At 46.9% G+C, this 25070-nt stretch overlaps 2 protein-coding genes across 5 annotated transcripts; both read right to left on the bottom strand.

Moving 5' to 3' along the window:
- Window positions 1-12471: 12471 nt before the first annotated feature.
- Window positions 12472-15743, bottom strand: Lsm2 (LSM2 homolog, U6 small nuclear RNA and mRNA degradation associated). Of its 4 annotated transcripts, none has more exons than XM_052163552.1 (5): window positions 15466-15698; window positions 14868-14935; window positions 13009-13039; window positions 12843-12902; window positions 12472-12741 (listed from the first exon to the last, which is right to left on the bottom strand). In XM_052163552.1, the coding sequence occupies exons 1-5, from the start codon at window positions 15466-15468 to the stop codon at window positions 12616-12618; spliced, it is 288 nt and encodes a 95-aa protein (XP_052019512.1). In that variant the 5' UTR covers window positions 15469-15698; the 3' UTR covers window positions 12472-12615. The 4 variants fall into 4 exon arrangements, with proteins under 4 accessions (XP_052019512.1, XP_052019509.1, XP_052019510.1 ...); XM_052163549.1 differs by lacking the exon at window positions 15466-15698 and adding an exon at window positions 15185-15435; XM_052163550.1 differs by lacking the exon at window positions 15466-15698 and adding an exon at window positions 15185-15445 and having other exon boundaries at window positions 12670-12763.
- A 3062-nt stretch (window positions 15744-18805) lies between these two features.
- Window positions 18806-20987, bottom strand: Hspa1l (heat shock protein family A (Hsp70) member 1 like). The gene has a single exon (XM_052163548.1). It carries the CDS (start codon window positions 20966-20968, stop codon window positions 19043-19045), a length of 1926 nt encoding a protein of 641 aa, XP_052019508.1. The 5' UTR covers window positions 20969-20987; the 3' UTR covers window positions 18806-19042.
- Between the last annotated feature and the right edge of the window lie 4083 nt (window positions 20988-25070).

Raw genomic sequence — 25070 nt, 5'->3', positions numbered from 1 at the left:
AGTTCAAGGCTAGAGGGAGAGCTAAGTTCGCAGTGCTTTTGAGAGGCCACTGCTTTATTATTGCGGCAATGTCTTGTGTACTGTGTAAAGATGTTTTTGTATTATTCAAGAGTACATGGAAAGAGATCAGGCAGAAAAACATCACGCCAGCTGTAGACAATTCTTGCAGACTTCAAGCACCGAAAGTTTCTGGCGTGCTTACAGGCCCTTCACAGGGTACAGAAACAGATTTGGCCAGACATAGACTGATCTATGAGACCATTCTCCCACCTAACCACCATTGCTTCGAACCAGGTGATGAAGTCTGATCACAAGACACAGCCATAAAACTGTCGAACCTCGATTGAAGGTGATTCCGGGCCTGTGCACAACACTTCTGCAGGACAGAGTCAACCCAACAGCTGCATAGGTAACTATGGGAGACGCCGCCAAGTGCCCCAGATGATGGGACAGAGACTCCAATGATATCCAGGAGATCCCCGAAAGCTAAGATGCTGCAGATCTTGACTCTGCTTATTTCTGTAGCTGTGGTCCAAACTAGTTCTAGGGAACCCCACAACCTCACTTGGGTTATAACTAACACGGCTACAGGGACTGTAATTAACTCAACCTCCCACCTTGCCCCCATCGGAACTTGGTTTCCTGATCTCATTTTTGATTTATGTACACTAGCGGATGGGACCTGGGATCCTCTGGGCCTTATATGGGGATGTCAACATCCAATTCAACGCAGCGAGCTTCAGAGAGCCCCATTCTATATCTGCCCCGGAGTGGGGAGGTCTCCCCAGCAGATGGCTACCTGTGGAGGACCAGAGTCATACTTCTGTGCAGACTGGGGATGTGAATCGACTGGGTCCATCTCCTGGACGCCACCAATAAAAGATGACCTCATCAAGGTCCATAGGGGCCCTGGATCAGAACCCCAAGGATGGGGGTATGGATTGCCCCCCAAGCGCTATGCAAACGGTCTTGGTGGGCCATGTTCCTCCAACTGTAACCCCATTATAGTCCAGTTCACCCCCAAGGGAAAAGAAAGCGTGGGATGGGAAACGGGAAAAACATGGGGACTAAGACTGTATGTGCCTGGATATGACTATGGAGTAATGTTTACGATTCAACTCTCTGCCCATCGGATCTGGTCTGGACAGGATATGCATTTAGGCCCCAATGCAGCCCTGCCCCCTGTTGGATTCATGGTGACTCAATCACAACTCACAGTCCCCATTTCTCAGGAACTTGGAGCCCACCAGTCTGGACCGTGGGATGTGCTCGAGGCCACTTACCAGGTACTGAATAAGTCTAAGCCGGAGCTTACAAATAAATGTTGGCTCTGCTTGGATGCCCAGCCACCTTTTTATGAAGGAGTAGCCATTCCTGGAAACTATACCACCTCTACTGACAACAAAGACTGTCGTTGGCAACAGCCAGGTAAAGGGAGACTAACCTTAGAGCTAATTAAGGGGAAAGGACTCTGCATTGGGACAGTACCCCACACCCACAGACATTTATGTAATAGCATCCAGGAAGCCCCAGACAGGGATGCTTACATGATACCTCCCTTCAGTATGTGGTGGGCCTGCACTACTGGGCTGGCATCTTGCATCCACACCCAGACCCTTAACCTCACAAATAGATTTTGTGTACTAGTCCAGCTTGCCCCTAGAATTCTTCATTACTCTGATGAGATGGGGAACAGACCATCCCCACGCCCAGCCGCCCGAGCAAAGAGAGCTACTGTTGCTAAAATCCTGGGCACGTCAGACTTCAGCTTCAAGGATGAGACTTACAAGGCATTAAGCTCTGCCATCGATGCAGATTTAATTGAACTAGGGAAATCCTTATCTAAGGTCAGAACCTCATTATCGTCTCTGAGGGAGGCTGCTCTTCGAAATCAGCGGGAACAACACTTCCAATCTTTACAACAGGGTGGACTGTGTAAAGCTCTGGGAGAAAGATGCTGTGTCTACGTCAATAATTCTGGGATAATAAAGGAATCGATGGCCAAGCTGCGCAAAAACTTGAAAGACCGGGAAAGGAAATGGAAAACACAAGAGATTCCGTCTTCTACAATTATTATAATTGTTTCAAGTATATCTGGATATTTTGCCCTGGTCATGCTGGCTGTGGCATGCAAACTCTATGTTATTAACCCCCTGATGAAGTCATCAAGGACCAGGTCTCCACTGTCCAGCTCAGTAAAATACTGACCATTGGGTTCTGCTCAAGGGTTTGAAATGGACTCTTACCCCAAGGTAGGAGCGATGGGTCCTAACATACTCCATTTTAAGACACGCTGCCATGTCAGGCCTTAAGTTTCAGTTTCCCAGAAAAGCCAGCTAGGATCAGAAAAACAATAAAGAATGGGCAGCCAATTTGAAGCCTGTATAAAAGGATACTTCCTCCTTCAAGGTATAGACCAATCAGAAATGTACAGATACCCCTGACTATGGACCTAAACAATCCTGATGTAAGTTACCTAACAGTTGGAAATCTTCTAAGTGCCTTTAAAAGCCTGCAGTTTCTTTGTGGTTGTCATTTTATATAGATGATCAACTATAAGCTTAGGTCTTTCAGGCTTTGTAATGCTTGGTGCAAGCCCAGCAGGACTTGGTTGCCCCAGAGCCAAGACAGTCTGCCCTGTAGATCCAAGTGATGTTATGTGACCTTGCCCACAAGTTACTTTTGATTGGTGTAGAGAGAGCCTTATTGAGGAGCCATGCCACCTGGCAGGAACTTGACATCAACCAATGTGAAGTTCCTCTCCCAGCCTTTGAGCAGGAACTCCTGTGTTAGCCATAATCCCCTCCACCTAGGGTGGAGTGCTCAGACCTAGGGGAAGCCTATTGTTCTTCAAGGACCTGCAGTTTCCTGAAAAACACTAGCCACCTGTGGAGCAACTGAACTGGTTCTGCTGAGAAGCTTCCAGCCTTTTCCCCTGCCTATATATTTGGATTTCTCCATTAAACTTTGAGACCTTGAACAGCAATGCTGTCTTGGTCTTCGTCTCTCTTTGCCACCTTCCCATACATCCCCAGCTTCCTTTCCAGGGAGCCCGTTCAATGTAACTGCAGACAGTTACATCGGTGAATAGAGATGCTGACAGTCATGAGCTGGGCAGCAGAGATATGGTGGGGTTTAGGGCTCTTGGGGTTGGAAGAGAAGCACCACAAGAGAGAGAAGGTAAAGGTAGGAGGAAGTGGCCATGGATAAGTTAAGTCGTGAAATGACGGCTTGTGGGTTGGCTAATTGGAATTAAGAGTAGCCCAGACAGAAACATGGCAAATTAATGGCATTTTTGGCTGGGAAGTAGGCATACTAGTGTAGAGGATAGATATCTGCCCAGCTCTTGTGCTGATTAAGGCTTGTTATAAATAAAAAGGCTGTTTCTTTTTATCAGGGAACTAAATGGTCAAAGGTGGGGTAGAAACCTGTGTGGTTCTGCATTTGGCTTCTCTGCTGGGGTGTTGGACTACTGCTTAGGGAGGTGAAACAGGAGCACTAGGCTACATTGCTCTCTCCCCACTGGGGACGCCTCCGACACCACCTATGGTTCTCAGGTTCCTGGATGGCCAGATGCTGCTGGGAACTTGGAAGAGCTGAGACCTGGGGTGGAGGGTCTGAGATGAGCCCAGGCGGGGCCTCGTTAGCATGTGGAACTGTTCTTCATGACCATTTGCCATGGCCCTCTTAGTGCCGCGTCAGGGTCACATACTACAGGACAAGAACCTGATTTTGAGTAGATTTAGATACCTTCAATCTCAGTTTTGAGAATTGCCAGAGTTCCTTAATCTGCTTGGCCTTGCCAGTTTTTTCTGTTCGGTAGCACCTTTCCACTTGCCCCACAATCCCCGGGTTGGGATTAAATATTTCTATAACAGTTGACTCCTGCATGCTGGCTGTTTCTGCATAATGGACAACTTTGTTTTTTCACACTATTTGAGTCTGGAGTCTCCTAGCGATTCACGGACCCTCTTAGAAACCTTGGAGTAGCTGTGAAGTCATCAGACTTGGTAAGATACCTGGGAATTCCTTAAAGAGAGTTAAGTAATATTAAATAAAGAATAAGCTGGGGCTGGAGAGATGGCTCAGCTGGTAAGAGCACTGACTGCTCTTCCAGAGGTCCTGAGTTCAATTCCCAGCAACCACATGGTGGCTCTCAACCATCTGTAATGAGATCTGACACCCTCTTCTGGTGTGTCTGAAGACAGCTACAGTGTACTTAGATATAATAATAAATAAATCTTTAAAAAAAATGGCTGACAAACCTGTATAGGAGGACAAAGGCCTACAGCATTAGGACAAATTACAGGTACTAAAATAGATGGTACAGAAGTAGCTAAATGCTCAACACACTGAAGAGTCTAGCCCATGGAATTCCTCTGTTTATTATTTTTTTAAAAAACGAATCAGGAAATGGAGGGTATTAACAGGTTTGAGAGCTGTAGATCAGATGATTCAGCCAGTGGGCTTTTTATAGACTGGAATCTTACTGTCTTCTTTGTTACCTAAGTCATTGCCTATGATAGTGGTCAACCCACTCTCCCCTGGCTGGCCTGCTCCTGTGTCAGTCAGGGTGGTAACCCTCTTTCTCTCGTGTTAATAAAAAATTTCAAAAATATTTCAAACAAGAACATGTCTCGTCTTTTTCTGCTAAATATGGTCACATCTATCCTTCCCAGACTACTCTCTCATGGTAACTCCTTAGCCAGTAAGATTGCCACAACTGGGGCCTTTACCATTTCACCCCTCACCACTAAAGAACTATCAGCAAAGAACCCTGAGAGGGCTACAATTTAAACTTCCCAATAACCCCATAAAACACCTTAAACACATTCTCAAAACTTCCTCCTTTGTCTCCCCAATTCACACCCTGATATACAACAATTAGGCACCAACCCCAGATGACCTAAAGCCAGAGCCTTCTGGAAGACCGATGTCACCCACATCCCATCATTTGGTATACAAAAATTTGAATTTGTTACCATTGATACCTATTCACATTTAAAAAAAACCTAATTAATTTATGTTCTCCACTTTTGCTACTACGGGGGTCCCTCTCCATATCAAAACTGATAGGGGCTGGAGAGATGGCTCAGTGGTTAAGAGCACTGCTCTTTGGAAGGTCCTGAGTTCAAATCCCAGCAACCACATGGTGGCTCACAACCATCCATAATGAGATCTGATGCTCTCTTCTGGGGTGTCTGAAGACAGCTACAGTGTACTTACATATAATAATAAATCTTTTTTAAAAGCCTGATAATTATTTTCAGGAGACATCAATTCAAAAATTTCTGCAAGACATGGAAAACTGTCCACCATACTGGTGTCCCTTACAACCTCAGGGCCAAGCTGTCATTGAAGAAAACACATCAAATACTTAAAACCAATTAAACACAAGGTTCTCTACCACAGAACACTCGATTAACACTGACATTATTGACACTCAATGTCTTCAATATCTGTGCCATCCAAGACAAACTCCCCATTGTCTGTCACTAGAGTCAATCCCCACATATACCACACATCCTGGTCAACTGGAAGGACCCATTTGACAGGTGTTGGAAGGGGACAGCTCCCTATTAACGGTAGGGAGGGGATTTGCTTGCATCTTCCAACAGGACCAACCTTGCCCTCTCTGGATACCAGACCACAATATCCAACATGACCCCTTCTGTCAAAGACCTGGCACACCTGGCAATCAAATCACAGAGAAATCGACGAAGCAGCACAGACCCCACAAAGTACAACCAGGTCACCAGGAATGACATTTATGTCCTCACTGACACAGCCCAATGACACATCTGTCCCCCACAGGCTCCTCTTTCATTCTCAAGGCTATTTTAACCCTACATAACACCAATGCTAAGGCTAACCCTCCCTGTCCCAGCCCCACACTTTCTGGTGGTTTTCTGTCAGGGAAACATATCAGGGGAGGAATCTGTCAGGACAGTAGCCTGCAGACTAGGGAATGCCAGAAGTCCACACAGACTGTGATATACCCAAATGCCAGCAATGCCCTAGATGACTGTTTTCCTTTCCAACAAACAGACCCATCATGCCTCAAGGATGTTTGATATCTTAAGGAGAGTGTGCTGATTCTACACCTGAAGACTAGAAGAAGGGTTACTAAAAGTCACATTGATCACAAAGAGGGATAATCCATCTACCTACTGGACAATGATGCCAATTATTACATAACACATATTGAAAACCCGTGGCATGATTGCTGGTGTAGAGGGGTGTTGGATAAGTTCTATCAGTCCCTCACTAGGTATCCTGCTGCTGCCTTGCATATCTCCTTGTTCCCATAGCCAAGCCTGTGTTAACTCATCATAACATTGTTCTACAGGAAAACAAACAATGGGACAAAGGTGACCAACAGCATCCTGGACTCAATACATCTAATGTGTTGCTGGCTTCCTCCCGTTCACCACACCCCCAAACGCCTCCTACCCACCCACCCCTTGCTGCAGGACCCACAAATACTTCTGTGATAACACCAACCAAAAGAAATGACACCTGTCCAGACCTTCTAGACATTCCCTTTTTTGATCAAATATCTATCCTACCCTCTGCCTTTCTCCTAGGCCCATACCAACAGATTGCCAATGTGCTGCCAGTCATACTGTTACTGTCTTGACTTGTGCATTACCCCCCTCCCCCCGCTTCTTCCTTTGGTGTAAGGGAAAGATATCTCCCTGCATAGACACCCCTGTCCAGGGCTTTGTAGCCCTATTGTGACTATTCCACAGGTCAATCTCTAGGAGGAAGAGAAGGTAGCACTGCTGCTATAAACCCTACTGAAGTCGGAGATGACACATTCAGCCCTTTACCAGTAGGAACAGGACTAACCTTCCCCCTGGGGTGGTTGCCATGGCAGCTGCCACCACTCAGACTTCACCATCCAGATGGTGACTTTTCCCTTTGCATGAGCAGGATAGGGAAAGGTTTGCTACTTAATGATAACAGAGATATAATTGGAAAGTCTTACCACAAAGAATGTTAAACAGATACCTCACACCAGTATTTTGAACAAGAGGGGTGGGAAATAATTCACAACAGTTCAATATAAGATTTATAATTATATGGATGATATGTGGCTGGCTAATTCAGATGGAGATACCTTTTAAAAATTGACAATGTAGGGGCTGGAGAGATGGCTCAGTGGTTAAGAGCACTGACTGTTCTTCTAGAAGTCCTGAGTTCAATTCCCAGCAACCATGTGGTGGCTCACAGCCATCTGTAATGGGATGCAGTACCCTCTTCTGGTGTGTTTGAAAGGAACAACAGTGTACTCACATACATAAAATAAAATGTTTTTAAGAAAAATTGATGAAGTAAAGAGAATTTTGCCGGGCAGTGGTGGCGCACGCCTTTAATCCCAGCACTTGGGAGGCAGAGGCAGGCGGATTTCTGAGTTCGAGGCCAGCCTGGTCTACAGAGTGAGTTCCAGGACAGCCAGGGCTATACAGAGAAACCCTGTCTTGAAAAACCAAAAAAAAAAAAAAAAAAAAAAAAAAAAAAAGAGATTTTTGCCTTGTCAGTGATTACAATTTGCTTCTGGAAAAAATACAAAGATTGTATTAATCATCTAGGATATAAGACAGTTTTACAGAAAATTCAACCACAGTAAGTACAAATCAGGAGACGATCGATTATAAACTTAATGAATTTCAGAAATTGTTGGGAGATATTAACTAGCTAAGGCCCACAGTTGAATTAACTACTAACGAGCTAAGTAATTTATTTCAAACCTTACAACGTGATTAAGACTTAAATAGTCCAAGAAAGTTATCAGCTAAAGCTGAAGAGGTACTGGCTCTGATAGAAAAGAAATTGCAGGATGCACATATGGACCATTTGGTTCCAAAGCAGGATTGTATTTTAGTTATTTTGCCTACTACTCATTCTCCCACTGGAATCCTCAGGCAGAGAAAAGATAATGTCTTAGGATGGATATTGTTAGCACACAAACAGTAAAAATATTAAAGGCCTATGTGGAAAAGTTTTCTGAATTGATTCTGAAATGAAAAATGCGATTTTTGTCAATTAGTAGGAATAGACTCAGCAGAAATTGTGGTACCTGTTACTAATGCTGAAATTGCCTTAGTATGGGCAGAAAATGAACACTGTCAAAGAGCTTATGGTAATATTCCCAAAGCAAGCAACTTCAGTTTTTAAAAAGTACTAACTGGATTCTCCTTCATATAGTGTCTTAGTTGGGGTTTCTATTCCTGCACAAACATCATGACCAAAAAGCAAGTTGGGGAGGAAAGGATTTATTGAGCTTACACTTCTGCATTGCTATTCATCACAAAAGGAAGTCAGGACTGGAACTCAAGCAGGTTAGGAAGCAGGAGCTGATGCAGAGGCCATGGAGGGATGTTCCTTACTGGCTTGCTTCCCCTGGCTTATGCAGCCTGCTCTCTTATAGAACCCAAGAGCACCAGCCCAGGGATGGCACCACCCACAAGGGACCCTCCCCCTTGATCACTAATTGAGAAAATGCCTTACAGCTGGATCTCATGGAGGCACTTCCCCAACTGAAGCTCCTTTCTCTGTGATAACTCCAGCCTGTGTCAAGTTGACACACAAAACCAGCCAGTACATATAGTAAAAGGGACATTAATTTCTGTAGCCCTTACATTCTATACTTATGTAAATAAGTCAGGAAAGACAGGTTATAAATCCAGAAAAATTAAGTGGCTCAGAGCCCTTATAATTCCACTAAAAAATCAGAGCTGTATACCATTCCTATGTAGTATTAGACATTCTTGCATCTCTTAATATAGTTACCGACTCTCAATATGCAGAGTTGTTTTACATATTGAAACTGCTCAACTTATTTCAAATGACCTAAAAATGTTTCATTTTTCCAGAGTTTAGAAAATTAGAGTATATGTTCCATACCATAGACACACATTCAGGATCTGAACAGATGATTGCTTTAAGTCTAAAATGGCTGATTATGTAGTTACACATTTATTAGAAGTTAAAGCTATTATGGGGGTACTCTGACATTGTTCCAGCTTATGTCTCTAATAAAATGAAACTGTCTTTGCATATTACAACATATTATTGGCATACCACACAATCCTACATGACAAGCAGTTATACAAAGATCTAATCACACTTTAGAAGAGATGCTTAGGGCTGGAGAGATGGCTCAGTGGTTAAGAGCACTGCTCTTCCAAAAGTCCTGAGTTCAATTCCCAGCAACCACATGCCATCTTCTAGTATGTATGAAGACAGTGACAGTGTGCTGATACATAAACGAATAAATCTAAAGAAAGAGAGAAAGACTTAAGGAATAACAGAAAGGATAACAGAGATTCCCAGAGATAGATTATATAGTATTTTATTAAGTTTAATTTTTTTAATGCTAATGATAAAAAAACCCAACAGCTTCTGAGAGACATTGGATTGTGGAAAAGAACTAAGCCAGCTCATATATTTTAAGGATGTTGTGGAACATTTGAATATGCTTGGCCATGGGAAGGGGTGCTATTAGGAAGTGTGTCACTAGCCAGGCAGTGGTGGCACACGCCTTTAATCCCAGCACTTGGGAGGCAGAAGCAGGCAGATTTCTGAGTTTGAGGCCAGCCTGGTCTACAGAATGAGTTCCAGGACAGCAAGGGCTACACAGAGAAACCCTGTCTCGAAAACACCCCCCCCCAAAAAAAAGCAAGTGTGTCACTGTACACTTTCACTGTGAGGTCTCCTAGTGTTCAATCTTCACCCTCATCCTGGCAGCCAGCAGAAGACCGTCTCCACCTGGCTGCCCTCAGATCAGGATGTAGAACTCAGTTCCTCCAGGAGCAGGTCTGCCTGCGTGCTGCCATGTTTCCCAACATGATGATAAGACTGAGCCTCTGAAACTGTAAGCTAGCCCCGATTTAAATGGTATTTTGTTTGTTTTAGTTTTGGTTTTTTGGATTTGTTTTTTTTTTTCCCCCGAGACAGGGTTTCTCTGTATAGCCCTGGCTGTCCTGGAACTCACTCTGTAGACCAGGCTGCCCTTGAACTCAGAAATCTGCCTGCCTCTGCCTCCCAGAGTGCTGGGATTACAGGTGCGCGCCACCACCGCCCAGCTTGGTTTGTTTTTTAATAAGAGTTGCCTAGGTCACTGGTCATGGTGTATCTTCACAGCAACGGAAACCCTAACTAAGATGTGTTAACTTCAGAATGGAATCCAGGAAATGTGTTGGGAGAGAGACTTTGCCTTTGTTTCAACAGGAAATGAAAAGTTATTGGTTCCTTCAGAATTAATAAAGATTACATTTGACCAGGGGAGACTTGAAAGTCTTGGCTGTGGACATGAAGAAAGAAACCTCTTAATAGCCAGGCGGTGGCACATCCATCCCTTTAATCCCAGCACTTGGGAGGCAGAGGCAGGCAGTTTGAGTTCGAGACCAGCCTGATCTACAGAGTTGAGTTCCAGGACAGTCAGCATTACACAGAGAAACCTTGTCTTGAAAAACCAAAAACAAAACAAAACAAAACAAAAAAACCCCCAAAAAAGCAGGTAACATGAATGACTCTACATGGGAACAGCTCTGAGAATGGCATGACTTGTTGGCTCCAGATTCCTCAGAAATTATTACTACATGCCATCCTTTCATATGGCATGGATAGAAATTTATATTAGTTTGGTTATAGAATCCAAACAGACTTATAAAGTTTGATGCCTTTCACCTTCTCAAAGACCCGAGAACTCCTTTGACTGATTTGTGCACACAAACAGATATGTTAATGCAGAGATATATATTGCCTTTAAGAGTTTGTGTTTTCAGATCAAAAGAGCAGACCTAATGAAGACACGTCGCCCAAGTGATCTGGCTTCACACACAGCCTCAGGAACTGTCCTTTCTGTACCCAGGACGGCTTGAACAGCGTTCAGCCTCACAGGCTGCTCCAGCCAGGACTTCAGCTAAGCCTTGCTCTTCCTCATCACATAGAGACTGGACAGCAAACAATACTGGTTCTCCCAGGACTTGACCAATATCCCAGTTTTCTTAAGGTCCTCAAAAAATGCCGTGGTCCTCAGACAATAGGAAGCGATTTTAAGGGGACAGTGCTCCCTTTTTCCAAGAGGTGGGATGGGTGGGGTTTGGCCATTTGCTGGATGATGGTTATTTGTCATTGTTTAAGGGGGATGGGTCACAGGTTGTTAAAGGTCTTGGTCTACCAGGAAACACAGTGAAGATTAGATTCAGGGATCTCTTTCCTTCCTCCTTTCTCTCCTATCTAGTGTTAGTAGGAAGGGAAGGGATAAAAAGAGAAAAGGGAGGAATGTGGGGATGGTAGGCTATGTCTGCCTATTCAGATATACCATAGTCTTGAAACTCTTCGAGATCTGGATTATGGCATTTAAGATGTTCTAATAGCATACGGCTTTTCATGCCACAGATCCTGGCAGCATCTTAATACCATCTCTAGTATGATGGACACCGAAGAACCTCCAATTGGGAGTTTGCTTCTAAGGTGGCTGAAGTAGAAACTTCTAGTTTCTTTGGAAAGTCGGTTATGTCAAATGTTTTCCTGGGGCACACAGGCGAAAGGATGTCTTGCTATAGCAGATGCAGATGAATGGACGTGTGATGAAGGAGTATAACTGACCCCACAGACAGGGGGAGCATGAGAATTGGTTTGGTTTGCTCCGCCTTGCTATTCTTTGCTAACGACACCCATGTATTGGTTCACCCTATATAGTGTTAAGCTCCACTGGCGGTAATGCTACCACTGAGAGAAACTCACCCAAGATCTGCTCGTGAGGTTCCTATGGTGGCACAAGGCAAGCCTTGTGGTTTCTTCAGGATTGAACTACAACTGCTAGTTCGCACTGCCTAAGAGGACTGGATTGCAGTTGCTGTTCATGTGTGGAGTCTGCCTGCAATTTCGTATTTGGTGTTTGCTACATGACTGAACTGCTGATAAAGATTGAGCTCACGTCCAAAGTACTGCTAAACAGATCCTCTTCCCTCATATTCTAATACGTTTTCGTTTCCTCTGGTGGGTGGTGGGCTAGAGGAGAGGCTGAATGTTTATTAAAATAGGCTGCAAAAAATTTATGCCTACAGGATACCCAGGAGCCATTCAGAGTTGGCGCTAGTACCTTAACTAACCCGATTACAAGCTTTAGGGCAATAGTACATAATGCTGGTAACTTAGGTGGGATTCTTGGTTGGCGATGGGAGGAGGAGTGCGGAGCGCTGGAGTGTGGGTGAACTCAACATCCTTTCCCAACTCCTTGCCCCAAACAGACTACAAAACCGGAGTTCAGTTTGCATCATAAGTTTTATTCCCGATGCGGGACAGATCTTTCCATCCCTCAAATGTACTACATGTGTGCCATGGAAGGGCCTAGGATGCAGCTCCCATCTCCAGGGAAGGCGAGAAGAGGTAGTCTGGGAGCCAGTCCAGGAATGCTGCGGTCCTGGCTCTCTTACCCTCCCTTCTCAACAGAGGAATTATCTCATCCATTCAGTTAAAAAGAAAAAACAAGCATTAACAAAACAAAACACACTGTAAGTATTGGGCAGGGGTGTCCTTGTCCTCAGTTGGATATCAAGTTATGGGTCACCAATGGGGAAGTGAGGGGAGGGGAAGGCGCCATCACTGCTTCTGCTGAAGGGCTTCCTTCCTTGCTGCATCCTGCAGCAGCTGTGTGTCCACCTCATCTGCCGGCAGCTGCACATAGCGGACAACTGAGCCCCTGATGAAGCAGTTCTTGACTGATAACTGGAGACAAATATGAAAGCCCCTCCATTAAAAGTGTGTCTCCAGCTGCCCAGGGGCCTTCTGCTTTACAGGTTTCCTCCCCCTCACCAGCCCCAACTCACCATGTGAGGGTATTTCTCAGGGTCTGTGACACTGATGTCGGTTAGCTTGATATTGAGGTACTGACAAAGAAGAACATCATTAGCCCTAGAGACAAGATACAATAATCCACCCCTCACTGTGTCCTTTCCTTCCCCAAGAATAAACTGACCCTTTACTGTATCTCACCTGGTCCACAGAGTGAAGGGTTCCACAGATGCTGTCAAGGGCAAAGAGGGAAGAAGCATTAGTTTATGCTGAAATCAGCAGGCAGCACCTGTGAGTTCTGAGGCAGAAATGATAAGGCACCCGAGACTCATTCTTTCCTCACATTAACTCGTCAGAAGCTAATATTCAACGACTGCAGTCACGATCATCCCCCACTGGGTTTCTCTGTGAGGTCCTAGAACTAGCTCTGTAGATAACTCACACCTACTTCCACCTCCTGAGTGCTAGGATTAAAGGTTTAAGGGATATACTGCCATCAACACCACTCAACTAGTCAACTTTCAAGGTAACATCATCCAGGATTTAAGAGAGGTCAAGTAAGGTACCAAAACTTACAACAATAACCTGGAATGTCAGCCCAGATCTGCTCAACTCCCAGAAGCATCAACTATTATTTTTTAAATATTGACTTTTATTATTTGTATGCGCATGTAGTTACCCGCAGAGACCAGAAGGGGGCATCAGATCCCTTGCAGCCAGAGTTCTAGGTAGTTGTATGCAGCCCAACAAACTGTAGTGAATCACCTAATGTAGTAACTGAACTAATGTAGCAATGTCTCTGGAAGAGCAGCAAGCTTTGTTTGTTGTTATTTTGTTTTCTTCCAAGACAGGGTTTCTCTGTGTAGCCCTGGCTGTCCTGGAACTCAGAAATCCGCCTGCCTCTGCCCCCCAAGTGCTGGGATTAAAGGCGTGTGCCACCACTGCCTGGCAGCAAACTCTTTTTTAAGCATCAAACTATCTCTGCAGCTCCACTAACTGTTATTTGTAAACATTTACTGCTTTGAAACCAGAGACCTACGTACACATAACGGTAGCTGAAATTACTCTTTATTATTATTTTTGCCACACTTATCCTTAATGATGCAGATACAAGGCAGGTCTTCTCAGTTCCCCAGCCCTCTAGCTCCCTGAGCAAGGTCATCAAGGCCAGTGCTCCCAGGACATGTTACCCAAGCCACACCTTATGTTATACTTATCCAGTTTTAATGACTCTAATTAACAACCTCAGATTCTGAGTTTTACTACTTCTCTCTCTACATTCGATGAATCCCCATCGCTCTGTACAACATTTGTGTGATTTGACTTTTAGACTACAAGGTCTTAGCCACTCTGTGCCTCAGTCTGAGCCAGCGTCTAACTTGGCCACACTGGTCATAACTATCCTGCTTGTCAACACGTTCTGATTGTCTTAGAATCAAGGTTCTCAGCCATCGATGTGTGCTCAAAGGTTTCAAGGATCTACAAATAAAGTATTTTAAAAAGAAACATGAGAGGTGGAAATGAAGTTCACTTGTTGAGCATGCCCAGCACATGAAAAAAAACAGGCTTCAATGAAACTATAATTTTCGAAGCACTATTAGGAACAAAGTAGACTCTAATGGATGATATGACAAGAACCCATAAACATCTTTCCAGTGATTCACATTTAGTCCAACCCCTGAATCATTAAGAGCAAAGGATGCAGCCCGGCAAATCCTACCACTCAGAAGACAGAGGCAGGTAGATCTGTGTGTTCCAGGACAGTCAGGACTTCACAAACATGTTACTTAACTGTATCTCACTGTGTAACTCTGGATAGCCCTGGACATATGTAGAACAAGCTATTCTTGAACTCACATCTCTGCGCCAGTGTTGGGATTACAAGCATGTGTCACAATACCAGACTCACTCTTAAACTAATCTTTACACGTAAGACACAAGATATTTCTTCTGTGTTTTGCCCACCGGCTATGATATAACATTGTCAACAACAATGACAAAAAAAGATCAGGACACCCGGCACCCCCACCTTCCACCAACTCGCTGAAATAAGGACCTACCTCAGGTCATTCTTGAGTTCCACGACTACATCCTTGCCCACAAGGGACTTGAAAAAGGAGTAGAAGAGCTATTGGAAAAGAGGGAGGAACTATCACATGAAAAGGGACAGGGAGGAGGCACCCGTGACAGTATTTTGAAATACTAGTCTTTGTTGCCCCACCTAATAGTTCTCAAAACTTCACAACCAACAACAATCCGTTAACAGAGACTCTGCAGTTCATGGCCAGAGTGACAGTAACTGCGTCGCACCCCTCGACGCCAGAACCCACTCTCTGCATCGACCACCTCCCTGCTTGAGACCACTCCCCAACCGCACCCTCACAAAATCCTGATCTCCAGCACGGAAGTGCAAGGCTAGCTTTCCGTTCTCTCCTGGCGCCCGTGGGCTTTCTCTTGGACTTGCTGAAAGTTTCCCCCAAAAAACCATTGGTTCCAAGCAGTCTCCTCACACTGAGGCGTGGGTAGTAAGGCTGTAAGGAAATCCCTGGGGCCTAGCTGCAGCCCGAAGCGACAAACCCTAGAGTGCCACCCAGGCCCGCACAGTTCGAACCGCCCGCCGCGGGCGGCGGCGCTCCCTTTTGACGTCACGGTACCCACCATGGTGCTGGCGCCACGCGGGGCGGCCTGGACCGCGAAGGAAGGCGCCGGGGACTGCGGGCCGGAGGCAGGGCGGGAGCCGGAGCGCGAGCCCGCGCGTGAGGCAAGACAGGATCACGCAGGCGCAAGGGGAAGCGCGAAAACCGCGGCTGAATCCGGGCTCAAAGAGAGCGGCGTAGGGCAGAGCAGAGAGGACCGCCAAACCGGGAGAGGGCGGGACTTCCTGTCCCCCACTTCCTCCCGAGCAGCTGCCTCCTCCGGAGCGCATGCGTAGGCATGGCAGCTGCGCGTTGAATGTGGTTCACCTCTTCCTGATAATTGTTTAGACTCTTCTCTCTTCCGCGTGACTTGCACTTAGTCTGCGTTTTTTATTGAGAATTATTGAGAAGATTGAGAAAATTATGACTTAAGAATTCTTTGAGAAGTAAAACTTAAAATATTGCCAAGAGCTGGATAGCGTTGGTGCCCTACCGGAATCCTGGAGTTGAGACAGGAGGATTCTGGTTTAGAGGCCAACTGAAGCTATCATAGCAAGACCCAGTGTCAGAGAGAATAAAATACACACTGGTTATGGTGGTGTGTGTCTGTGTGTGTGTGAGCGTGAGAGAGAAACCTGAACACAAATCCTGATTGTTATCAAAGTTTCCCAGTAAGTTTCTCTCAATTTCAGTCTTTTGGGGTGCAGAGTTTTCTGGGACACATTCTAAGCAAAGCAAGTGAACAACAACACCCTCAGCTCTAGTTCTCTCTTTTTTTTATTTTTAAATTTATTTTATTTTGGTTTTTTGAGACAGGGTTTCTCTGTGTAGCCCTGGCTGTCCTGTAACTCACGCTGTAGACCAGGCTGGCCTCGAACTTAGAAATCTGCTTGTCTCTGCCTCCCAAGTGCTGGGATTAAAGGTGTGCACCACCACTGCCCGGCTTTTTTTCTTTTTATAATTTTGCATAGGACTCATCTTTAAAGGACTAAACTGACTAGAGCTCAGTGACAGAAATGTTTTATTTTATTTTAGCTTTTCTTTGTGTATAACTGTCTTTTCCTGTATGTTATATCTGCACTACATGAGTGCCTGGTAGAAGAGAGCTTCAAATGCTCTGGGCCTGGAGTTACAGTGGTGAGCCATCTTGTGGGTGCTGGGAATCAAATCTGGGCATTCTGGAAGAGCAACAAATGCTCATAACTACTGAGCCATCCCTGCATCCCTGAAGTATTTTCAAATAGATCACCTCCATGCCGGGCGGTGGTGGCGCAGGCCTGTAATCCCAGCACTCTGGGAGGCAGAGGCAGGCGGATCTCTGAGTTCGAGGCCAGCCTGGTCTACAGAGTGAGTTCCAGGACAGCCAGGGCTACACAGAGAAACCCTGTCTCGAAAAAAACCAAATCCAAAAAAAAAAAAAAAAAAAAAAAAAACAACCAAATAGATCACCTCCAGATACTACTTTGGATGTTCTGGGAACAGCATTACCAGAACAGCATTACCAGGCTTGTAACATTCTGGGTGTAAAGGAGTTCACAAGAGCTGACTGATAAAAAAAAAAACTAGAAAAGCCTCAGGAGGCAAGTTCCCAGAGGAAAAAAGAGATGTCTTGGATAGAAAATCTTAGTTGTTATTTAGGATCTATTTGTTTTATGTAAGTACCCTGTGGCTTTCTTCAGAAGTGTCAGAAGAGGGCGTCAGATCCCACTACAGATCATTGTTAGCCACTGTGTGCTTGCTGGAAATTCAACTCAGGACCTCTGGAAGACCAGTCAGTGCTCTTAACTGCTGAGCCATCTCTCCAGCCCTGTTGTTTTTAATAGTAGTTAAACAACAGGAAGTTTCTAGGTTGTATCTTCTGTGGATATATCTGGATAAATAGGGAAACACTTGATATTGTCTTCTCTTCTTGAGGTTGGCTGTAGGTGCAGCCACAGGACTCAGGTGAAAATTCTGAGAGTTTATGGTGATTACAGGGTGGAATTCTCTAGTGTGCCAGGATGCCAAAATAGATTGTAGCCAGGGTTTCCTGGGGGTGGGAGTGAGGACTGGGGCATGCATGCCTGTGTAGGGCAGAGATGGACACTGGCTGTTCTTTCCACCTTATTTAATATTTTAAAATTGTATGTGTATTAGCATTTTTCCTTGCATGTATGTCTGTGTATCACATGTACAGTGCTCCCAGACACTAGAAGAGAGTGTTGCATCCTCTGCAGTACAGTTGCTAGCTACCACATAGGTGCTGGGAATCAAACCCTGTCCTGTAGAAGAGCAATATGCGTTCTTAACCACTTAGCCATCTCTCTCGCCTTCTGAGGTAGGATCTGCTATAGGTCCTGGAGCTGACAGGCTCACTCAGCCAGCTGACTTGCCAGCAAGACCCGAGGATGCTTCTCTCCTCTGTCCTACCTACCCTGCTCCCCTAGGGCTGGGATTGCAGGTGCACAGTACTGTCAGAGCTGGGTCCCCCAGGGGACCACACAGGATGTGTTCCCAAGTTCAGCAGAATCCTTCACATTTGCACCTAAGACAGGCTGCCTGCCACTGGTTAGAAGCAGTTGGTACATTTAGCCCAGGCACCCAGGGTGCCCGAGCATTAGAAAATGTTTGTCTTGGCAGGTGGAATGTTCTGTGATTCCAGGCGTGCAGGCGGAGGTAGCATACGTTCAAAGTAGACCTCGGCTATGGAAGACCTGTCTCAAAACCAGAAAACGAAACAAAAACAAAGGCAAATGACTATAGGAAATGCTGAACTTACGCAAATTCAAGTACTTTACCCTTATCAAGTTAAACCTTCACAAGGGACTCACAAATGGAAAGTGCATATCCTTCTTCATTTTCAAGGAATACTGTCAGCTTAAAGATACTAGGAGGCGCCGGGCGGTGGTGGCACACGACTTTAATCCCAGCACTTGGGAGGCAGAGGCAGGTGGATTTCTGAGTGCGAGGCCAGCCTGGTCTACAGAGTGAGTTCCAGGACAGCCAGGGCTACACAGAGAAACCCTGTCTCGAAAAAAAACAAAAACAAAAACAAAGATACCAGGATGTAAGCTGGTTAAGGGAGGATCAGATCTCTTATGTATAGAATGTTTTAGGCTAACCTGGGCTTCAAGAAACTCTGCCTCCAAAATTCAAAGGCTGGGCACGATGGTGCATGCCTGTAATCTCAGGACTCAGGGGGCAGAGACAGGAGAATTGCTGTAAGTTAGAGACCAAATTGGCCTATGTAGTGTCAAGTCAGCTAGACATATACAGTAAGGCCCTGACTAAAGAAATAAATTTAAAGATGACAGAAGTTGTTTCCTTTGGGAACAGATTTACTGAGAGACAAATAACCATCCACACAGGAAGGAGAAAGGTGGGGTGTGGATAATAAATAACAGACATTCAAATTCTTCAAATGGCTCAAAGAGGGGCCTGGTTTTCCTAAAGGTCCAATTCAGGGTCATAGATGAGGGTGGGGGTGTGAGAAGGTGGAGTGCAAGGCTTCTGCAGCGGGATCCCAAAGGATGGTGACGGAGGCTCGAGTCCAGTCAGTTCCAGAATCATAGTGATGTCTGCCTAGAGGCACCCTAGCACCCTGTCGTTCCGGGAAAAGGCTAATCTACTTCCTCGATGGTGGGGCCTGTGGCAGCCCTGCCGGGAGCATACCCGGGCGCGCAGGTGGGCCCGGTGCATCCGCTCTGGTACAGTTTTGTGATGATCGGGTTGCACATATTTTCCAGTTCTTTTCTTTTATGGTCAAACTCATCTTTCTCGGCCAGCTGGTTGGCCTCCAGCCAGGAAAGGACCTCGTTGCATTTATCCAGTATTTTCTTTTTATCAGACTCGCTGATCTTGTCCTTGAGACCCTCGTCACCCACAGCGCTCTTCATGTTGAAGGCATACGATTCTAAGGCATTTTTGGCAGCGATTTTCTCCCTCTGGCCCTCGTCCTCCGCCTTGTAGCGCTCGGCCTCCTGCACCATGCGCTCGATCTCCTCCTTGCTCAGGCGGCCCTTGTCATTGGTGATGGTGATCTTGTTGGCCTTGCCGGTGCTCTTGTCCATGGCCGTGACGTTCAGGATGCCGTTGGCATCGATGTCGAAGGTCACCTCGATCTGGGGCACGCCCCTAGGGGCAGGAGGTATTCCAGTCAGGTCGAAGCGCCCCAGCAGGTTGTTGTCGCGCGTCATGGCCCTCTCTCCCTCGTACACCTGGATCAGCACCCCGGGCTGGTTGTCCGAGTAGGTAGTGAAGATCTGTGTCTGCTTCGTGGGGATGGTGGAGTTGCGCTTGATCAGAACAGTCATCACACCCCCAGCTGTCTCCAATCCTAGAGACAGGGGAGCTACGTCCAACAAAAGCAAATCCTGTACTTTTTCAGATTTGTCACCCATTAAAATAGCTGCCTGGACTGCAGCTCCGTAGGCTACTGCCTCATCCGGATTGATACTCTTGTTGAGATCCCGTCCATTAAAGTAGTCCTGAAGCAGTTTTTGCACCTTTGGGATGCGCGTCGAGCCCCCTACTAGAACAATGTCGTGGATTTTAGCCTTGTCCATCTTGGCATCCCGAAGAGACTTCTCCACGGGCTCCAGTGTGCCTCTAAATAGGTCTGCACACAGCTCTTCAAACCGCGCCCGCGTGATGGACGTGTAGAAGTCGATGCCCTCGTACAGGGAGTCGATCTCCAGGTTGGCCTGGGTGCTGGACGACAGCGTCCTCTTGGCCCTCTCGCACGCAGTGCGCAGCCGCCGCACCGCGCGCTTGTTCTGGCTGATGTCCTTCTTGTGCTTCCTCTTGAACTCCTCCACGAAGTGGCTCACCAGCCGGTTGTCGAAGTCCTCCCCGCCCAGGTGCGTGTCGCCCGCCGTGGCCTTCACCTCGAAGATGCCGTCGTCGATCGTCAGGATGGACACGTCGAACGTGCCGCCCCCCAGGTCGAAGATGAGCACGTGCCGCTCTCCGTGACTTCCTTTATCCAAGCCGTAGGCGATGGCGGCGGCCGTGGGCTCGTTGATTATTCTCAGTACATTGAGTCCTGCGATGACACCCGCATCCTTGGTGGCCTGCCGCTGAGAGTCATTGAAATAGGCTGGGACCGTGATCACAGCGTTGGTGACATTGTGGCCCAAAAAAGCCTCCGCCGTTTCCTTCATCTTCGTCAGTACCATGGATGAGATCTCCTCCGGGTAGAAGGCTTTCTTCTCTCCTTTATAGGACACCATCACCTTGGGCTTGCCCGCTTCATTGATCACTTGAAATGGCCAAAGCTTCATATCTGACTGCACAACAGGGTCGTTAAACTTCCTGCCGATCAGCCGCTTCGCGTCGAACACGGTGTTCTGGGGGTTCATGGCCACCTGGTTCTTGGCGGCATCTCCGATGAGGCGCTCGGTGTCGGTGAAGGCCACGTAGCTGGGGGTCGTGCGGTTGCCCTGGTCGTTGGCGATGATCTCCACCTTGCCGTGTTGGAACACGCCCACGCACGAGTAGGTGGTGCCTAGGTCTATGCCTATAGCCATTCCTTTATTGGCAGCCATGGTTTTCCTAGGCCTATGGAGAAAGGAGACTTAAAAATCATATTTAGGCTAGTGTTTTTTTTTTTAAATAAAACTTAAGCTATTTATTGATCAGTTTTCCTCTTCAAGATTCATTTTTAATATGTGTGTATGCATGTGTGTTTGTGTGGGCATATGCACATGAGTGCAGGTACCTGTGCAGGTCAGACGTATGGGACACCCTTGGAGCTGTAGTTACACTCGGGAACCGCTCAGTGTGGGTGGGCGCCAGGAACCAAATCCGGGCTTCCTCTAAGGAGGGATGTGCTCTTAATGGCTGAACCCTCTCTAGCCTTATTTTTTTAAATATTTAAAAGATATTTTGTGTCTGAACATTTTGTCTTCCTATATGTATGTGCCCTAGGAGGTCAGGAGAGGGTGTCAGATCCCCTGAGGCTGGAGCTACAGTTGTAAGCCACCATCTGGGTACCGGAAAGTGCTCCTAACTGCGGAGGCGGCTCCAGCTCCACCCATCAGTCTTAAGGCCACAAATGGAAAGATGAACACAGACTGGACTCTCTACCTACTTCTGGGCAGAAAGAAGTCATCCTGCATGGAGAGCTTGTAAATGTCTTTATGCTGGGTGGTGGTGGCGCACGCCTTTAATCCTAGCACTTGGGAGGCAGAGGCATGCAGATTTCTGAGTTCGAGGCCAGCCTGGTCTACAGAGTGAGTTCCAGGCCAGCCAGGGCTATAGCTGTTGTTTTGGTGTGTGTGTGTGTGTGTGTGTACATGGATTGAGGGAGTCAACCTTGGGTATCATTTACCTGCCAATCACCTTGTTGAAATAAGGCCTCTCACTGGCCTGAAACCCTGGTCAGGTAGGTTACACTGGCTTGCCAGTGAGCCCACCGACCCACCAAGCTTGGGCTGTGATCACAGCTGAACGCCAGCATGTTCTGTGTGTTGTTCTGCTATGTGGGTTCTGGGAATTGAACTCAGATCTGCATGCTTGCACAACGCACTTTACCCACTGAGCGGCCTCCATAGCCTCTCGGGTTATTTGGGGCTACTTTTTTTTTTTTTTAAAGACAGTCTCTCTGTAGGCCAGGATATTGACCTGGAATTCACCATGTACCACAGGCTAGATTCAAAACTGCTTTCTTAGCCTTCCAAGTGCCAAGATCACGGGTATGAATCACCATACTAGGCTGTTTTTCTTAACTGTCTGAGCTGTCTGATACACCCTACAATTCCACAGTTTCTCTTTTGTAACAAACAGGGAACCAACGAGGGAAAGGTGCTACAACGTCCCAACTTCACAGGTGTCCCATGACTCGTGCTAATAGTTTTTATACATTTTGAGTTTGCTTCTCTCATAAATATCAAACATTGTCAAAATCCCTCTCTGTTCACTTCTGTCTTTATTCTTTGGGATTGGTTCTGGGTTTTGTCTCTTTGTGCTGGGGACAGAAGCTAGGACTTTGGGGATTCTAGGTGAGGGCCGTACCACTGAGCTAACATTACCCCAGCGTGAGGATGCTAGGCGAGGGCCGTACCACCGAGCTAACATTACCCCAGCGTGAGGATGCTAGGAGAGGGCCGTACCACTGAGCTAACATTACCCCAGCGTGAGGATGCTAGGTGAGGGCCGTACCACCGAGCTAACATTACCCCAGCGTGAGGATGCTAGGCGAGGGCCGTACCACCGAGCTAACGTTACCCCAGCGTGAGGATGCTAGGCGAGGGCCGTACCACCGAGCTAACATTACCCCAGCGTGAGGATGCTAGGCGAGGGCCGTACCACCGAGCTAACGTTACCCCAGCGTGAGGATGCTAGGAGAGGGCCGTACCACTGAGCTAACATTACCCCAGCGTGAGGATGCTAGGCGAGGGCCGTACCACCGAGCTAACATTACCCCAGTGTGAGGATGCTAGGTGAGGGCCGTACCACCGAGCTAACATTACCCCAGCGTGAGGATGCTAGGCGAGGGCCGTACCACCGAGCTAACATTACCCCGGCGTGATTATACTTCCACCGAGCTCGTCTCAGAGCCCAGATCCTGAAACCTTCCGGCAGCTCCCGAGTCTCCCAAATGTCTGTTTCAGGGTCATCTACGGCTTCTGCAGTGTTTCTTCTCTAACCAGATGTCACACATTAAGACAGGCTGGTTAAACAACACGATGCAGGAGGCATCCACAGACCTCTTTCCTTTCGCCAAACTTGCTTCCTATTCGGTCTGAACCTTGCCCCAGTAGATGTGATTAAACTCTTCAAGTTAATAATGAGCTTTGCCTCTATTCGTTTTCAAAGAGACTCGTTATACTAGGAATTCTTTTCAAAATGGGTCTCATCCTATTTTCTAGGCCAGGGTGGAGCTGGCAGTCTCTCTTCACAGACCCCTGAGTAGCGGAAGCACGGCCTACACGAACCATGGCGGGGCTTCTTCACCGTGAGTGGACTGTCTGCTGGATGTTTGTCTCTGGGGATTGTCTACTCCTTGGTATCCCACACAATTGGAATTATATTGCATTTGTCTATTTGTAGCTGGCCTTATCTCACTTACCGGAACTGTCCTTAATTCTTACCCATGAGCTTGTCTTCTTTGGTACTTCTAAAACTAAGCACTTTCATGTCCGTGTCTCCCACACTTTCCTTGCATGATCATCTCCCAAGACACACCAGCTTGCTTCCACTCCTTCGCTACTGTGACTGATGCTGCTGCTAGCAGAGGTTCACACACACGCACATCCAGACCTGGCTTTCATGGCAAAGGACTTACATGGATGGTAGACAACAGCTCTCAGCTACTCCAGGGGAGGAAGGAAAGTGGGTCTACATCCTCCATGTCCTACAGGGCCTAAAGCAACTCTACTGTTCCTATGACAATGATATGTTTTACTATGTGGACCACACCTGGCTACCTGTCTCCTAAGATTGTGTTCTGAACTCCTGAAGGTGTACCAAGAGGCCTAAGAGATGGCAGTTATAAGTGCTTCGTGCTCTTCCAGAGAACCAGAGCTCAGTTCCCACAGCCTCAGCGGGCAGCTCATAACTGCCCCTTAGTCCAGTTCCAAGGGATGAGAAGCCTCTTCTAGTCTCTGGAGGCACTTTCACAGGATGACACGAAGCCCACATACACAGACATAGACAAACCATTTCCTTAAAAAGACAGGCACTAGCCTTTCTTCAGACGAGGTTGCCTTCCTTAGCAACCTATGATGGAGTAATCTAACTCACTCTGAGGATGGCTGTTAGGACCCCTGCCCCGCCCCACAAGCTTAAACAAAAAAGAGGGCCTCACTATGAAGACACATTCCATTCCTGATAGTTGGGATTGAAGGCTTGAGCCTCTCCAGGCGTCTCCAGTTCACTTTTCTAACTTCTCTGAGAAGTAGGGCTCAAAGTCCCATCTTTGTCCCTGCCCCCGCCCACATCCCCGCAGCCACCTTGTCTGAAAATCCGGAGTGCTGAAATCCCAGGCATTCAGCTCTCTCTGGACTGTAACTCCTGTCTTCAGTGTCAGTACCATATTCAAAAAGGTCTGAAGATGCCTGCCTCTGATTTAAGCTCACACTAATTCCAACCACTTGTGTCCCTCAAGCGCCCAGTCCCATTTTTTTCTTGGTTGCCAACCCCAGAATTAAAACAACAGGGGATCTGTGTGTGGAGAGCCACATAGTAATCACCACACTCAAAGACGCTGAGGTCTAAGGGTGGTGGCTTCCACTAGACCACGTCTGTAAATCAAACCTAGGAAACTCTGGACCCATAAAATGAGGGCCAACTGGGAAGCACAGGCCTCTGTCCCATTCCAATCAGAGCCTTCCCGGCTCACCTGGAATCTCTACGCCTTCGATCCAGTTTGGAAAATTTGAAGTCGCTGAGCCCCTACGAGTGGGGAGCTCCAGGAACATCCAAACTGAGCAGCTGGGGACCCCCCCACCCCCCACCCCGCCCCTCCCGGCAACTTTGAGCCTGTTCTGGGACAGAGCCTCTGGTTCCTAAATTAGTCCATGAGGTCAGAGGCAGCACTGCCATTGTAACGCGACTGGAGGAGGATCACGTCACTGGACACGCCCCCAGCCATCTCCCCGGCTCTCCCAAGCTTGGAGGGGGAAGTTATAGCCCTTAACTAGACCC

The sequence above is a fragment of the Apodemus sylvaticus genome, chromosome 19, assembly GCF_947179515.1.
Source record: "Apodemus sylvaticus chromosome 19, mApoSyl1.1, whole genome shotgun sequence".
Classification (NCBI taxonomy): Eukaryota; Metazoa; Chordata; class Mammalia; order Rodentia; family Muridae; genus Apodemus; species Apodemus sylvaticus.
Note: the sequence above shows the minus strand (reverse complement) of the source record. Positions and strands in the feature narration are given on the sequence as shown.

Excerpts from the sequence above, each read along its gene's own strand:
- Lsm2 (XM_052163549.1), bottom strand. The coding sequence starts at position 15,295 with ATGGTTTTTTGGGGGAAACTTTCAGCAAGTCCAAGAGAAAGCCCACGG. Across the intron at positions 14,936-15,184 it reads GAGATCAGGATTTTGTGAGG|CTCTTCTACTCCTTTTTCAA; the intron begins GTGCGGTTGGGG and ends CTTTTCCAATAG. Across the intron at positions 12,903-13,008 it reads CCCTTCACTCTGTGGACCAG|TACCTCAATATCAAGCTAAC; the intron begins GTGAGATACAGT and ends CTTCTTTGTCAG.
- Hspa1l (XM_052163548.1), bottom strand. The coding sequence starts at position 20,968 with ATGGCTGCCAATAAAGGAATGGCTATAGGCATAGACCTAGGCACCACC.